Here is an 11,386-nt window from a genome sequence, read left to right as displayed (position 1 = left end):
GGGTTTTTTTCACATAGTTGGAATTGGTTTTTTTTTTTTTTTTTTTTTTTTTTTTTTTTTTTTGAGGATAACGTTTTTCACATAGGAGTTTTCAGGTTGGATACTAGAGTCACATAAATTTATGTTCTAAAGAAAAGAAAGTAAGAAGAAAGAAATGATAGTAGATGAATAATGTGTGTATTCTTCTCATGGAAAATCATGGGATAAATATAAGATAGAACAGAGTTAATGGATCACCCAAAAATCATAAGCAGTCAAATGTCTTTATAAAAGAATAACATCAAGATAACAAAATTCTATAATAAAGGATTATGATTGTTAGGTCTTTTAATTAAATAGAACTATGATTCATACTTTGTGCTCCATGTATTTTTGTTAATTGTGTTAGGTTGTTCATTTCTCCCTCTGATAAATATAATTATGTGTTTGTAAATGGTATTCAAATTACAAATTAAGATAATCAAATAAATTTTTTTTACTTAAAAACCCACAAAGGGATAACTAATTTGATACATAAATCATTCAAAAGCAACATCAAAATCCCAAAAAAAAAAAAAAAAGAGAGTACCATTTGGATTACCACACTCTTTACTCAAAAATTGAAAATGTGTCAATTCGTGAGTGACTTTATTCCCATTACGCTTAACTAAAGAACTTATTAACGGTGTACTCATAATATTTTACGTAGTACAGAGTACATATAATAATAATATATACGAAACAGTCTGTTATTCCCTCGTTTTTACATACATGTTCCCACTTTTCTTTTGCGGTCGTTTTTAAATACTTGCTCCATTTTCTTATTTGGAAAACTTTTATAATATTTAATTCATTTCTCTTAACTAGTGGGACTCAATTTTATTACTTTTAATTCTCTTTCCTCCGATTTACCTTCCATCAACCCCAGTACAATTTTTCTTAAAACTGCGCACATGTAGAAATAGAGCAAGTGTATAAAAACGGAGGGATTATTTGAAAAAAGAGGGGCAAGTAGCAAACCTCCACGGAAGGGAAAAGGCGTTGGGTTGGGAGGTTTCCAATCACCTTGATCGAAAGAATCCCCAATTCTCACCAATTAAGGGTTTCTCTCTCCTCTATTTTCGCCCCCTTTCATCAAATTCACTCTTCACCTAACTTTCTCTCTCCTCTTCAACAATGGAGGTCGAGCTCGAGGTAGTCGGCCGCCATGCGATGCTCTTCGACGACGACGCAACCTCCGCCTTTGTCAACTCCAAAGATGCCCTAATTGATTGGAATTCTCTTTCAATCGATCGTTTTGATGTTCGTAATCTTCTCACAAATCCTCCCTCTTCTTTCCGCAAGCTCTCCGTTCATGGCGGCGGCGGAGGAGTGTCTCCCGATTCTCATCTCGAAGCTGAGCTCGATCTCGAACGATACGCTGATCTTCCGTCTTCTTCTGATGAATTAGGTTTGTTCTTTTTCTCTCTCGCTCTCTTTTTTCAGCTGAAAAGTTTGATTTTGAATTTGTTCTAGATTTGTGATTTATCAATAAGCAAGCAATGTATTGAACTGATTTGTGCTTTGAATTGATTAAAAATTGAATTCTGTGTTATGATTTTGATATTATAGTTAATTCCAGTGAATTAAGTTATGTAGTGTGGAAAATGATGCAACTATAAGGAATTAGAACTCTCAATTGTTAGTCTAAGTTATAGTTTGTTAACTAGGTCATAATCTGGTAAATTATATATCAGCTTCATTTAGAGTGTTCATGTTGATCAAATTAGTGCTTGGAATGTAGATAAGATCACAAGTTTGGCTGTGTAAGTCTGTTATTTAGACGAGGGTGTGGTTTTTTGTATTCATGATAATGTTACTAATTCAAGAGAAAACTCATTGTGGTTAAGATCACGAAAAGGTTGTTTTTGTTCGCGTCTTTTAAGAATATTTTTCAGATGAGAGTGTGGTATACTGGTATTTGAAATTAAGATAATCTTCGCTTGAGAGAGCACTCACTGTGGAGAAGAATAGATTACGAAAGTGTTGCTTGATTTGTTGTTTATAAGTATAATTCAGATGAGGATGGGTTATTGAAATTAAAATAATGTTGCTCACTTGAAGGAGCACTCATTGCAGGCCAGATCATGTTGCTCATTTTGTTGTATAAGTGCACAGAATGGGCGCACAATATACTAAGGATTTCTTCATAAGAATGGCAAAATAGTCAAAAAATAAATAGCTTGTTTTTGCTCCAATTGTGAGCTAGTACCACATTGATTTTTCTTTTGTCAAATAGTAACTTGAATCTATTTATTTTTATCAACAAAGAGTACCTTGAATTAATTTTATTTGTATTAAAAAAAAATAGCTTAATGCTACTCTATGGCCAAAAAGTCAAGTTTTCGACTATTGACTTCCATTTCCTCACCAATATTATGCGCTTGATGTACAATTGCAAGAATGTTTGTGGGTTTGTAAGATAAAAAGGGCAATTGAAAGGGTCTTGTATCGATAGAGTAACAATAAGGGTGAGTATATGGGATTTTTTGGAAATCAAGATGATGTGACTAGCTTCATGGAGCACTTATGTTGTGATCTCCCTGCTACTAAGAACGATCACATAAATGAGTTTTTGGAATCTTTGGAGAGGGCAGGGGAAATTTAGGGAATTGGGTTGTTAGGCATGGAAATTAGGGAGTGCTAAGAAAATGCTTCTATGGGCATGGGGCGCTGGATTTTGATACTTAGTTGATGAGGTCTGATTTGCATTTATTGGTTAACTTATAGATGAGAAAGTTATGGAAATCAATTTGTAATGTAACAAGTGTTAGTTACAGGTGCATGCTATGTTGTTTTGCTACATATTTCCACATTTGCAGGAAAGATATCTTATCTTCAACTGGTTAATCTCTTGAAATGTCAAGTAAGAATGTCCTCCGTCCTCACTCTACTAGTAACATCATATATCTAATTTTCTTGGGTTCTTTTGATGCTCAGCTTCTTTTGCAATTAATCTAGATCATATAACTAATTCGTACAGAAGACAATGATGATAACTGTATTTGGATTTGTTTTGTCTGTTAGAAATAGAAAATGAAGCGGCGAAGACAGATGCCTCTGGATATCATTTTGTGCCCTTCTCCTATGGAAACTCTACTGATTACAGTGACCAGAAAAATCTTGATGTGGCTGACACATCTGCATTTCATCCTCCATTTACAGTGCCTGAAAGTTTACTACAAAATCTGGTAAGCTGATCCCTTTTCAGTTATACATCTTACACATGGCTTCTATAAGTGTTTAAAGAAGTTGATGCTTTTTTTTCCTCTTTGGATAATTAGCTGATGTAAACAAATGGTATTTGTCTGATGTGCATATGTTATTCTGAGGCTTACTATGTCTAAGTTTTCAGATGCTTGGAGCAGATGGACTTCTTCTGACCTAAAGTTGCCATTCAGGGGCACATTGTTCCCTTTTGATGTGATGACAGATGGGCCATGCAGGTGGGATTAGGATGATAGAGTTAATTACTTTACCTGGAAATTCACATCATCATAGTCGCGTGGAGCATATGGAATGAAATGTTTCCTCATAGAATTTTGATAATATATCGTTTAAGATTATCAAGCTCTACGTGAGATGCTACTTATCAAGTTCCCTTGGCTTTTATTATTCTTGGTTCTCTACAAGATTTTAGATAAATTTAACATGTGAGAATATCTTCTCTTTATTAATGCATATTTTTGTTTTCCTCTGATTCTTTTCAGCCTCCTACGGATAAAGTGCATCAGATTATTGCAAGGACTGCTTTGTTTGTTGGAGAAAATGGTGGCCAGTCTGAAATTGTTTTAAGAGTGAAACAGGGAGATAACCCAACGTTTGGATTTTTGATGCCTCATCATCATCTACACCCATACTTCAGATATCTCGTTGATCACCCAGAGCTTCTGAAAGCTGACCATGATGGCAAGTCTCAGAATGAGAACACAAATGAGGATCAAACTAGTGGAGCACTTTCTCTCCTGGGTTCATTCTATGGTACAGGAGAAGATGAGGATGTTGCAGCTGTGCCTAACCAAGAATCTATTCAGGTAGACTCTGATGAGACTACAGCAGTAGCTGTGATGTCCAAGTCTCATGAAGTAGAAAAAATTACTGGTTCTGAAAGCGAGTCTGGAAAGGACAAGATTGTTTCTAAAGTTGCACATCCTTCTAAAGTGAAAGTGCCTTCATCGAGTAAAAATCGTAGCAGTAGCATTAAGTCTGTAAAAGCAAATGCCGTGAATAAAGAGGCCAGCACTTTAGCTTCTGCTGGTTCCATCATGGACAATTCAAAAACTTCAAGTTCGTTTCCAGTTTCTGAAGGTGAATCGCTGCTTGTAGACCCTCCAGCAGAAGTTAAAAGGTTAATTGATCGAATAGTTGAGATCATCTTGAAAAATGGTAGGGACTTTGAGGCAGTGCTTATAGAGCAGGACAAAAAGCATGGCAGGTTTCCATTCTTGGTGCCATCCAACCAGTATCACCCATATTATCTAAAGGTTCTGAAGAAAGCTCAAGAGGTTTGTCTTTTAATAGTATCTGCTGTTATTTTCTTAGTCATATAAAGGTCATGTATTAATTTTGATTAAAAATGGGCATATATATAAGTCATGGCCAGTTTACTTTGGATGAGCCTGTTGGGACAATGGGCATTGGGAGATTTATAAGTAACTACATGTTATAAACCAGTAGCTTATTGAAAAGTATGTTTGGATAGCGGTGGGTTATGTTGAATTTGCTTAGATATTGAGGCCTGTTAATGTGAAATGGGATGCTTATATTAGTATCTTATACTTTTTTTTTTGATGCGAAGTCAGTCTGATACTTTAGTCATATAGTCATATGTAGACCTCTGTTTCTGTGTTATTCAAATATAGGATACCTATTTAAAAAGTAAGCTGATTCATAATTGTCACACATTACTCAATGAAAACTTTGTTTCTTGTAAAGAATGTTGTTTATTGCTCAATGTTTATTACTCTGAGCTATGTCTATTTATCTTTTTAGCTTTCCTTATCAGTTAAGCTTCAGCTTCTGAGTCAATTTAACACATTCCTCCTGCTTAACTTGTTAGAATGTAGCTTTATAAAGCATATTGGTGTGACCGTGTGAGACAAAGCCCTTCAATTTCACTGTTGCATCATGATACAGCCTATTGTTCACGCTTCATCAGATATGGATAGGAAATAACCCTGCTATATTTGGTTCCATATTTCTCTTTTTATTTTTGGAATCCTGATTTCTCTTTCCTTCATCATTTCTTACAGTCCAGATTAAGCGGTAAGAGTTTTAACATTGAGACTGAAAAGAACACTGCTTCAAGGAAGGACAGTCATATCTCATCATCCATGGGATGTGGAGATGATGATCCAGCACTTGACTGTGACAAGAAAGAGAAGTTCAAAATGGTAATTAGCAAATCAAAAAAAGATGCACATGATCATCCATCCAAAGAGACTCAGCAGCACTCAGGAATTACTGTGGATGCAGCAGCAGCAGCAGCAATCCTTCAGGCTGCCACTAGAGGCATTAAGAAACCTAATTTGGATATATTCTCCAAAACATCTTTGAGTGGTGTAAGTCGTGGTTCCAGCAATGAGGGTGGGCAGGCATCAAGTTTTGGAAGCCTTCAGTCTTCTCAAAATCAAAGTTCAGGCCAAAAGTTAATAGAAAATCAGAAATCCAATGTTACAATTCCTGTTGCTAAAGAAATTGCCAATACTGCTGCTCGTGCAGCAGCTGGTGAGGCGGACTCCTCTGAAGCTGGGATGACCAAGGAGCAGAAGTTGAAGGCTGAAAGATTGAGACGAGCAAAGATGTTTGCAGCAATGATAAAGAGTGGTGTTGCACCATTGGGTACAGAGCCCCAGGAAGCTTCATCTGTAAAACCATCCAGCTCCGATTTCCCTGGCTCTGCCACTGAGCTAGCCAGTGGAGAAGTCAAAGATAGAGAAGGAAGCTGTGTTCCAGAAGAGGCTGAGACTTCAAAAAGGATTGAGATGCCAGTAAGGAATTCTTCTGATGATGAAATTGAAAAAAAAAGAAGAAAAAGCCGTCATTATAGGTCTCGAAAACATGATGACAGCGAAGGAGAAGAAGATGAGTACTTGGGGAAGAGTGGGAATGATGAAGAATATGATGATCCAAGGCATTCTAGGAAGAAGCATAGGTCACATCATTCCTCGAGGCATCATAGAGATAGAAGCAAGGATGCTCACAAACATCGAAAAAAGCATTCATTGTCAAGAACCAGAGAATCTCAACATAGACACAACCATGATAGCACTTCTTCTCCCTATGAAGATGACAGACATAACAGATATAAATATGATAACTTTTCTGATGATGAACACAAGGGCCATAAGCAGAAGCAGAAGCACAAGCATGATAGCTCTTCTGATGATGAACACAAGCGTCGTAAGCGGAAGCACAAACATGATAGCTCTTCTGATGAAGATGAGCAGAGACACCGGAAGCACAAGCATGATAGCTCTTCTGATGAAGATGAGCACAGAAACCGTAAACGTAAGCAAAAATACTACAGAAAAGAAGAGGGCACCCATAAAAGGAAATCTAGGAAGGGTGAGAGAAAATCTCTAAGGGAGGAAATTGAATTGGAGGAAGGTGAGATAAGAACCAAATCTTCAGATCAGTCTTCGTTAGCCATTGGTGATGACGCTAGTACAGAAGCCTCTGTTGATGTTTCAAAGCTATCTTACCAAGATAAGGCTCCATCTTTACCCCCTCCTGAAACAACAGAAGTTCCTGATGAGCTAAGAGCCAAAATTCGGGCAATGTTGCTTGCCACAATGTAACCTCTTTTTGTATTCGATTTCTGTACCATGTAACTATTTTTCTGACATTTCTGGTTACCATTGCACAATGAAAGATTGTTCTTTCTCAACTTATTTCTGTACCATTATTTTCTCCATTTATCATTAGATTCCACTCTTTCTGTTGATTATACTGCAAAATTTATGAGCAAGATTGGAAGTACGGTGTAAAAATTATGATAAAAGGATATGTTATTAGATCTCGAGGAGTTGTCACAACATGGCTAGTTTTACCGAGTTCATATACTATACACCTACGGTTTCATATACTATACACCTACGGTCATAATACTTATACTGAGTGACTAGGTCACAAATATGTACCCAAAATAAATCATAATGTGATTGTTGATATCTATATATCATTAGTCAACGCTAGTCACTTCAAAATTGAATTCTAGACAATCCAACATATCTATGTTTTTCTAAACAAAATTTCTTTATTGAACATCACCACAGTCTAGAGATAAGATGAAATTTGTTGAAATTAAATGATCTGAAATCTGTTAATTGAGTGATGATAATGATATATCACGATATAAGCATGAGAACTCATCCTTTGACTGCAATGAAGAAGGTTCTTACAATGTGCATACCTTTCTTGACCCAAAAAAAAAAAAAAAAAAAAAAAAAAAAAAAAAAAAAAAAAAAAAAATCTATAAAAGTGTGCATTTAATATAATATACCAGTAGAAGAAAATAAATTACTACTTTAAGTGGGTGATTTAAATTTAGAAAGATAGGCACATGGAAGTAAGTAGAGCATGCATATTTCAAGGGTTAACCCTTGATTTCTCTTTTGAAAAAAAATCCATACACATTGATTGCGGCATGAGCTAGCCAACTTTTTCAAGAATTTTCTTTTACAATCTAGCGTACCACACCCCTTCGTATAATTGTATACATGCATGCTACTTTGTCCACATCAATAATGAAATGGATAGTATATTCATGCACGCACATACTCCGGCTAAATGGTTAGCATGTTTGACAAGACATAATAATTCTTGTGTCATAGAAAATGATCGTTTGATAGTAAATCAATCTTTGCCAGAGTAGTTTTTCAAAAAATAAAAAAATCTTGAATTTACTTTTAGTAGCCATTAAGTATTTGATTAATTAGACAAAAAAATTTGAAAAATGAGATATATAGATAGAAATGAGGTCAAATCACATTGAATAGGAATTAGAAAATTAAATCTTTTTTTTTTTAATTTAATTTATTTCTTTATTATTATTATTTTTCAATTTTGGTTGTCATTGAAAGTGAAATTGATAAAAATTGGTCCTTAACTCTTAACTTTAAAATTAACACACACACAAATCCAATCATAAATGCACATACATGGATTATGACATAGATGTACCATGTATAGTAGTATGGAATCCCATTCTCACTAAATGAGGCTTATAAGTCTTGGGCTTCAACTACAATGGCTTAGGAGATCCCAACCATCTACTAAGGGCATGTTCTCTTCAGATTATTTTCAGTTCAATTCAATTCAGTTCCTAATATCCTCCTCTGATAAAATATTCAGTTAATTTCAGTTCAGTTCAATCAGAACAGGCCCTAAGTACAATACATCCTCATTCCCCTCTGTCCTGGAATGAGAACAAGGTAGTACTAATCGATTTCTATCTAAAAAAATGTGACGGCCTTTATTTTTTAAAAAAAAAAAAAAAGACACCTCAAAATTATATACGTGATGCTATGTTTCAAACATACAGAGTATTAGTTTAATTATATATGAATTTTTGTTTTTCACTTACCTAAAAAAATCAAGCTAACTTTATCAAGTCAATAAATTTGTGCAAAGTTTAATAATCTCAAGAGTCTTGACAAAATACCAAAAAGCCTAATTTTGTTGCACATAATCCTGTTTTAAAGTTATAGGTAAGCCAGTCAATCTTCTTTGAGAATAGAGTGTAGACTTTTGAAGAAAGTTGTAACTTGAAAATTACATATTAAACAATAAATTAAAAATCCTCCAAAAGACAACGAACTCTATATATTTTTTCGAGAAATTAGCTTTTCTAACATACGTCATCATGCATGCAAGGAAATTAAAATAGAAATATGATGAATAGTATGTTTTTGCATGCCGGGCGGTATACAACATAACGAATTGTCAAAAATTCTCTATAATGATTAATGAAGTATGAACCAAATAAATTCATCCTGTGACGATGTGAGTCGGGACTCGCGACTAGCGAGCTGTCCCATTGTACATTGAAGATTAGAGAGAAGATAACTACAGTAGGTAGGAAATACCGCCACTCGATCTATCGTCAATTGACTTTTAAATTGAAATCTTGTTAGCTTATTATATGCGGTCAATAGAGGAGAGGACGATGCTAGTTAATAGGGACACTTCGTAACGATATAATGATCCATAAATTGAAGTATATTTTTAATGGAAGCTAGAGCAAGTGTATCTATTAATTTGTTGATATATACTTGTAATCCAAACTTTAAAGACCCATTATTGTTTGGTGAAGGATTTGTGCATATTTTAAAAGCTTCTAGAATTATCAAGTAAGGTTAGTATTTACTCATGATTTCTCTAGAATTATCAAGTTGTATAGTAACTATAGTTCAAAGAATTCTTCACATTGGAAGCCACTAAAAGATGTGGTTCGTGAAAATTCTAGATCTTTATGAACAGAAAAAAAAATCCTAATGTTCCTATTGGCTCTGATACCATGTAGAAATGTGTAAATCTCCTTGAGAGATGTTATGTCATTGCTTCAATATAAATAGCAAATGTACAAGTATAATGAAGAGTCTCTCTACATAATTACACAAATAATAATCACAGAATATGAAGTGTTTCATATTCTATCAATAAGAATGATGAATGGAGTTCTAGAGTATTCTAGCCATTTCTTTCAAGCTCCATCTTCAACTATAAAATACGGGTCATGGGCATTCAATCAACAAATATACACACAAGAAGTCAAGCTTATATATATACAGCAAGCCTTTCTAGTTTCTACCCTTCAACCCTCCTTGTATATAGTATTTACCTTCTCTTCTATCTTGTACATTAAATGAGAACTAAATAGTGAAAGTATACATTACTTAACATAAAAACCAAACACGATCCATTTTCTTGCACAATTGAATGGAGTGTAGTGTTTCTCATCCATCACGCCGGATAATACAAACAATTTCAAAATATACATCAATTAAAGACAATATAATCTTTCTAAAAACAATTAATTTTCATTCTCTTTCAGCATTATATTTGCTTGCAACTTAAAAATTCGACCTGACTATGTATTATTCATACATATATTTTTATAAAAAATAAATTTTGTGCACAATCAATCATAGATTAGAATAAGACTATAAAATTTGTTTCATGAGTAAATATTTATGCGGGATCGAAAAAGAGGTTAATCTTTCGATTACAACCAGACAAATTAGGCGAAAATTTTTCTTCACAGCTACAACAAATTATACTCTCGTCGAGTAAGACTATAAATTATAGCGTTGTGAAAGTGGGTGTAAAGAATGTACGATTTGCAACAACGGTACGGTCATAACTTTGCTGAAACGATGTTGTTATTTAATTCAAAGAAAATTTGCCAATTATTACCGCGTATTAATGTTAATTTGAAAATTACTACCGCAAATTAAAAATCTTGTGAATTACTACCGTGAAAATTTTTAAAATTTTCATTTTACTACCAGACTCCACTTTAGACCGCTTATGACGTCATTTTTTTTCCCTTAACCCATGTTTAACCCTTAGTTAAGCATTTGCTGACCCAAAAATAAAAAGTACACTTGACCCATGGTTAAAGCCCTCTTTCCTTTCTTTCTTTCTCATCGATCTTCATCCTTCACCATTGTGAATATCCTTCCAAGATTCCTGCTCCAAAATTGACACTAATTCCTCTCATATATCCTCCAATTGGTCCAAATTTATGTATAATTCGCCTCTAATAAATTCATTTTCGAAATCTAAGGTTTTTGAATTGTAGGCTTTTGCAATTTAGGATGTATGGATTATGATTTTTGTTGATTAACATAAGGCTTTTGTATTTTTCTTTGAATTAAGCTGTCCATTAAGCATAATATTTGATTTGCTTTAACAATTTTTAAAAATAATCTTATAGGAAGATGCCTTTATTTAGGGGGACAAGTTTGATAGGTTAAAAATGCAAGTGTGGGTTGAAAACTTTAATTATGAAATATTATTGGATCAAAGAGATCGAATTTAGGAAGAAGATTAGGAGGGTCACCAAAGTGTAGAGTGTTCTTTAATGGAGGTTGAAGGTCAAAGGGTCAAAATGAAGCCATGAGAGAAAAATGTGGGTTGGGTAAATTGGGTAATTTTGGGTTAAGAGGGATTTTATTTATTAATTTATTTATTTTTTAGTCGTTTAATTTCTTAACAAGGGTTAAACGTGGGTTAAGGGAGAAAGGTGACGTCATAATTAACCTAAAGTGGAGTCTGGTTGTAATAGCAAATTTTCAAAATTTTTTGCGGTAGTAATTTACAATTTTTTTAATTCGCGGTAGTAATTGCTAAAGAGACATTA

At 34.1% G+C, this 11,386-nt stretch overlaps 1 protein-coding gene across 3 annotated transcripts; it reads left to right on the top strand.

The window, feature by feature from the left end:
- The first annotated feature begins 1,019 nt into the window (after positions 1-1,019).
- Positions 1,020-6,944, top strand: LOC145604502 (uncharacterized). Of its 3 annotated transcripts, XM_081660387.1 has the most exons (5): positions 1,296-1,429; positions 2,799-2,884; positions 3,046-3,209; positions 3,729-4,523; positions 5,271-6,944. In XM_081660387.1, exons 2-5 carry the CDS (start codon positions 2,878-2,880, stop codon positions 6,816-6,818), a joined length of 2,514 nt encoding a protein of 837 aa, XP_081516513.1. In that variant the 5' UTR covers positions 1,296-1,429; positions 2,799-2,877; the 3' UTR covers positions 6,819-6,944. The 3 variants fall into 3 exon arrangements, with proteins under 3 accessions (XP_081516511.1, XP_081516513.1, XP_081516514.1); XM_081660385.1 differs by lacking the exon at positions 2,799-2,884 and having other exon boundaries at positions 1,020-1,429; XM_081660388.1 differs by lacking the exons at positions 1,296-1,429; positions 2,799-2,884 and adding an exon at positions 3,374-3,464 and having other exon boundaries at positions 3,070-3,209.
- Positions 6,945-11,386: the final 4,442 nt, after the last annotated feature.

The sequence above is a fragment of the Chenopodium album genome, chromosome 22 (genome assembly GCF_948465745.1).
Source record: "Chenopodium album chromosome 22, dcCheAlbu1.1, whole genome shotgun sequence".
In the NCBI taxonomy this organism is placed as follows: domain Eukaryota; kingdom Viridiplantae; phylum Streptophyta; class Magnoliopsida; order Caryophyllales; family Amaranthaceae; genus Chenopodium; species Chenopodium album.
Note: the sequence above shows the minus strand (reverse complement) of the source record. Positions and strands in the feature narration are given on the sequence as shown.

Bases quoted from the DNA above. Each gene is read 5' to 3' on its own strand.
- LOC145604502 (XM_081660385.1), top strand. From the start codon at position 1,156: ATGGAGGTCGAGCTCGAGGTAGTCGGCCGCCATGCGATGCTCTTCGAC. The intron at 1,430-3,045 runs GTTTGTTCTTTT...TTTGTCTGTTAG, and splicing joins GTCTTCTTCTGATGAATTAG to AAATAGAAAATGAAGCGGCG. The intron at 4,524-5,270 runs GTTTGTCTTTTA...CATTTCTTACAG, and splicing joins TTCTGAAGAAAGCTCAAGAG to TCCAGATTAAGCGGTAAGAG.